The sequence below is a fragment of the Elaeis guineensis genome, chromosome 4 (assembly GCF_000442705.2).
Source record: "Elaeis guineensis isolate ETL-2024a chromosome 4, EG11, whole genome shotgun sequence".
NCBI classification, from domain to species: Eukaryota; Viridiplantae; Streptophyta; class Magnoliopsida; order Arecales; family Arecaceae; genus Elaeis; species Elaeis guineensis.
In genome coordinates this window covers 17259597-17264997 of record NC_025996.2, presented here as the reverse complement: position 1 = coordinate 17264997, position 5401 = coordinate 17259597, and the positions used below count along the sequence as shown (strand labels likewise).

The following is a 5401-nucleotide window of genomic DNA, read 5'->3' as shown; positions in this document are numbered from 1 at the left end:
GGCCGTAAGGTCTCATGTCTCTTTTGTGGATGAACATATTAAATTTTTTATTATTTTTATAAATAATATTATATTATATGTAATGTAGTATTATTTTAAAAAATAATAATCTGATTGCATAAGGAGAGATGGCTATATGATTGTATATAATCTTACAATCCTGTAATTTTACAATAAGATAATTTTAGGATCAAAATATTTTATCAAAATAAATCAAAATAAATTATGAATAGTCTCAGTTGGTGAAAATAAAAAAAAATATAGTGAGTGAGGTCACAAAAAAGATTGGTCTCAAAATTAAGTTGTCCTTTTAAAAAATAGATAATAATCAATAAATAATGATGGGAGTATTTTGAAAATTTTAGTTTATATTTCATGTAATCTAAATTGTATATCGAATACTGTAACATAGGATTCTTTGTAGTTTTACAATAATATTACTGCACATATCAAACACTGCAATATAAAATTTTTTATAATTTTATCAGATAATCACATTCTCTCTATAATCATATTATCATAGCAATATTACTTGTATAATACATCAAATATCATCTGAGGCAGGTTCTTATTTCTTATAGGGACTTGCATGCGTCAAATAATGCTTTTATGCAATAGTATCCCGATATTTGTTCATTGAATATAGAGAAGTCCTCATAAAATATCTACGCGGAAAGGGCGAAAATCCGCATGAGGAATGTATGTGGACATCCGCATTTCGTATCTGTAACGAAACAGACCATGAGCTAATCGGTGTCCGCGTGTATGGCCTGCTAGTTGGGCACGTGCGAAGCGGCTCCATCTCCCATCCTGACGTTCCGGCGGTCGCAACCTCCACCGACCACCTTGGCCCCGCCCGCTTCTGTCATCCTCGCATGCGGCGGGATGGAGAAGGGAAGTGCAAGGAGCCAAAGACTGAAAAGAGTGGTAGTGTTGCAAAGCACAACAAGTGTTCGATGAAACGCACGAAAGAGACATAGCTTCCTGATGTTCGCCAGTCTCGCGATTTTGTCGCCTCTTTCAAACAGGCATTCGAAAATTAGGAAGAGTTTGGGATGAAGGGCAAAAGAAGAGTTGCCATAACACCAAGAGTAAACATGGGCGATGTTTTTTATCAAAGTCCACAGCAAAAGCAGCGGTCGCAGTTCTCTGCTCCATTAACACTTGGGTTTATGAAGACTGTTGAGAACAATTCTTGCTGGGGAGGGGACGGAAGGTCTCAGAACAAGAATCCAATTTGCGAGAGAGAGATTGGCATGAGGTTGGAATTGTCATTGCTTGCTTTGTATTTGCTTTGTGAATTGTGCCAAAGCAACAAGAATGCTGAAAGACTTATTCCGAGTTACCACAGCATTGCTCATTCTGAAATTAACCGTATGGTTCTGGCCTAGTTGGTTGTCTCAGGAAAGGCGTGGGTTTTCTAAATTTCAAAACCTGCTATTCTCGAAAAAAAAAATTTAAAAAAAAAAACCCTCTAATAGGACTACTGTAATCCTGTATGATTTGAATATTTTAAAAAATGTCTCTTTTGTGCTTGCTTTTGGATGGTCATGTACAGTATCATACTGCTAGAAGAGCAAATCTATTGGTCTCCTCTTACCATTTAGCAAGTTCAGTAGCAGAATTGGTTAAGTCAAAAAATGTGTATCACCATTAACTTATTACTTGACAATAAACATGTTCCTCGAGTTAGCTTCCTTAATCAAACCACCAAACATAGCTCATCACCCGAAAAAGAAAAATGATATTTGTTGGATGTTGAAGAACACCACTTGAACCACATAATCCTTTATTTATAATGCTTTATAATGCCAATACAACTTGTTGCGATAATTTAACCCAATCAATCTTTTTCAATCAGAAGGCATGTCTACAATTGAAATCGATAAATATGCAAGAGCCGGGGCTTAAATCCCACAAAACAATCATAAATATACTGCTCCAAAATTTGTAATATTTGGAGGACTTCTACTGTACAATTGCTTCATAATGTATAAGATTAAATATCCTATTCAATCATTTACTTTCCCCATCTGTCATTCTACCTTAGTTTGCCTGCAACAAGGGAGTCAGAAACTTGTTCCAATCATGGAATCCTTTCACTGGATTGATATCAATGTGAAAGTTATTTGTGTAAAGCACTAGCTCATAGTCGAGATAACCACTGCCTTGTTCTTTTTCTTTCATTGCTTGAATCATGTTTGCTCGAAGGCTTGTTTCTTGCATCTGTGGAGGGAAAATTCGAGTCAATAACTAGTGAAAATTTAGATTTTGGATTCAAGTAAGGATAAACTCAAAAACAATGACCACCCACCAAAAGAAAATAAAATAAAAGGAAGAACAATTGTATTGAATCATTATATAAGATGGCTAACCACAAAACATGAATTTTAGGAAGACCTAGATTTTTCTGGAACCACATTGATTGCAGGTTAATGCTATGTAATGAACTAGACTCGTACTTAAAAAACAAAATATGGTTTATCTTAATGAAAGAACATATATGCTTGGTAAACTCAAATGCAATGAATCATTTCACTGATTTTTGCCTCGAGCGTTACTCCATATACATGATAATTTGAAAAGACTTAGATATTATGTTATGAGACTCATAAAGGTAGGACAATTAGATCTGCATGTCTCATGAAATAATTCCTGATTTTACTGATGTTTTTTCATACTTATTAGTTATAAGAAGTTTTGAACCTTATTTTGATTGAAGAAACATTAACTAGATGCATGAAGTAATTACTCATAAAAAACATAAATTTGTAATTTGCCCCAAATTACCAAAGTCTACGTTATAACAACCAAAACAACCGACCTCTAGTGAAGTGATCATTTTACTAATCTTCATTAGTTCCTCCAGACCTTCTATTTCTTGCTGTATTGTACTGGTTAGCTCGCAAAGCATAGAGTTTATATTCTCAACCTGCTTGAAAAAGTTAAGACAATAGAGTGAGAAAAGGCAACATAACAACAAACCGTGACTTAAGATAAAAGCCGAAGATTAAATCATGTAAGAAAAAAATTCAAGCATCCTTGCTAAATTTTCATTATAGATGATTTACATAAATTAAGAAACTAACAACTTTATGTCGAGTTCGATTTAGGAAGGGATGTCAACTACTTTATGAGATGACAGGAGCCCCAATCTCACTGTCATCTCATACTTACCCATAAACAAAATAGAATCTCAATAAACTTTCGTGGTTAGTCTTGCAGTTGTAGGTTAAAACGTTTAGTGCTGACAAACACCTTTAATGGCAACAAACACTTTGAGTGCTAGCAATCACCTTGCATTTCTATAAATGAAGATTGTTATTTAAAAAAGAAAAAGAAAAGAAAAGTAAAGATAATGACTTGATTACTGTAACCAAGAGACCACATGCATAATGCATGCAAGATTGGATGTTTAAGAAAAATAATGGGATATGTAGTCTTAAAGACATTATTATTTGCTAAACATAGGAAATAATTAAGAGAAGGAAAGCCAAACCTTGGAATAAAATATCTTGGAGTTAGCTTCTATTTCTCTCATAATGTCCATTGCTACACAAGTATATCTACGTACAGAGATCATGCTGGCCTGCACAGAACAGATAAAAATAGACAAATTCCTGTCAAACAGCAGCATCAGCAACAACAACAAGGAAATGAAAATTTTACCAGTAGTAGCCATGCTTCCTATTGAGTGACTAAACTTCAGCCCATATAATAACAGATAATATTTTCTTGGTGCAATGTCACAATCTATGGATGGAAACATATAGTATTCTCCATTATAGAGTTTAGGAATTAGAATAGGAATGCAATTATCGAAACGACTTACCCCAGATGTTATTGACCTGGTCTAAACTTAAAATGCTAATTATAAGAGCTCTTTTTCTCTCACATACACGGAGATAAACCTCAAATAATTTGCAGAATGATGAGTTGGGCCAGGGAACAAAAGAATATAAGATTGGGTCCAGAAGCAAGTGATTTAAAATTCTAAAAGAAGTTCACGCCTGGCAAGATCTACACTTTAAATAATTTGAATTCAGTTTGGTTGGTGGATGAAGAAAAAGCAGGTCTTTTTTAAATTTGAGTAAGTTATTTAAGATTTTAATCTAACATATTGTATAATATTAGAAAATTCTTTAGACCAATCAAATTACATACCTGTGCACCCTCGGTCAAGGGAAGTGCAAGGCATATGGTCCCCAAGACCCTCCCTAACGCAGCAACAGCTTCAAAGTGTCTTTTGGCATGTGGTTCCCATTGGTCTAGGAGATGGATTTGAGGGTAAAGGATTCGGGCCACCTTCATCTTGTGTTTTCGTCTTTGAATCAGGATCCGCTTGGCTGCTACTATATTCCGCAGTTCATTCACTTTCAACCATGCATAGAACAATTTCTTCTGCAAAGAAGAAGCATATGGATTACTGATTGTGAGTTTTAAGCTGAGATTTTCCCAAAAAAAAAAAAAAAAAGCTAATCTAAATGTTTTGGCAGATAGAACCATTTCCATCCAGGTTTGTACCCTATACCTTCCCTTGTACATGGAGTTCACACAAACAATTTGAGGTGTCTTGTGTGGACTCGAGCACGCAGATGATTTTTCTCATTAATTACACTCACACGGTTTAATATAGGAGGTGCAACATTGGAGAAAAAGAGAATGGGTTAAATTGCTTAATTTGCATTAAATTATGAAATAAAAATGAAAAGAATATAGTTTTTTTTTTTTTTTGATTGCATATATTCTTTTTTTTTTTTTTTCATTATGAAGTTTCATTATATTAGCTACTTTTTTTTTTTGTGGTGTTGGGGGTGGGGGGGACATCTTGTAATATGAAATGTGTTTTGTAAAAGAGCTTCCAAATGACAGCCTCCTATAGGGGGAATCTATTTAAACCCATGTTATTGGTTGTATATGATGAATTTAACTTCTAGAATCTAGCTAGTTGTATGTTAAATATATGAGTTGATGGCGACGCAGACCTACCCCATAATAAGTTTTAGCGGGAACCATGCTCAAAATAAATTACAATAACTTATGCTTTCACGTGTTCCTAAAGAAAAAAGACTAGTTTATATGTTTCAAATGGCAACGTAATAGGCTTTGAATGACAACCGAAAATAGCAGTTAGATGGCAACAACGTTTGGGCAATAAATGCTCCAAAAATTTTGTTAAAAAAAAAAAATTCTCCAGGATTCTTGTTCAAATGTTAGAAATCAGCATGTAAGAAATTGAAAAGATTTAAAAGTAAGACAGCATCATCATAATATGATTCTGTGTACCACACTCAGGACAAAAAGAGATGCAACTAATAAGCAATATTATAGGCTATCGATAGTTAATTAATTTTGTTTAACAAAAAATTATTAATTAATTTTATAAATTTTGTTGTATGTG

The 5401-nt window shown here is 33.9% G+C and overlaps 1 protein-coding gene across 1 annotated transcript; it reads right to left on the bottom strand.

The window, feature by feature from the left end:
* Positions 1-1766: 1766 nt before the first annotated feature.
* On the bottom strand, positions 1767-4683 carry LOC140856888 (QWRF motif-containing protein 7-like). The gene is made up of 4 exons (XM_073255104.1): positions 4165-4683; positions 3500-3589; positions 2825-2932; positions 1767-2226 (listed from the first exon to the last, which is right to left on the bottom strand). Exons 1-4 carry the CDS (start codon positions 4543-4545, stop codon positions 2047-2049), a joined length of 759 nt encoding a protein of 252 aa, XP_073111205.1. The 5' UTR covers positions 4546-4683; the 3' UTR covers positions 1767-2046.
* Between the last annotated feature and the right edge of the window lie 718 nt (positions 4684-5401).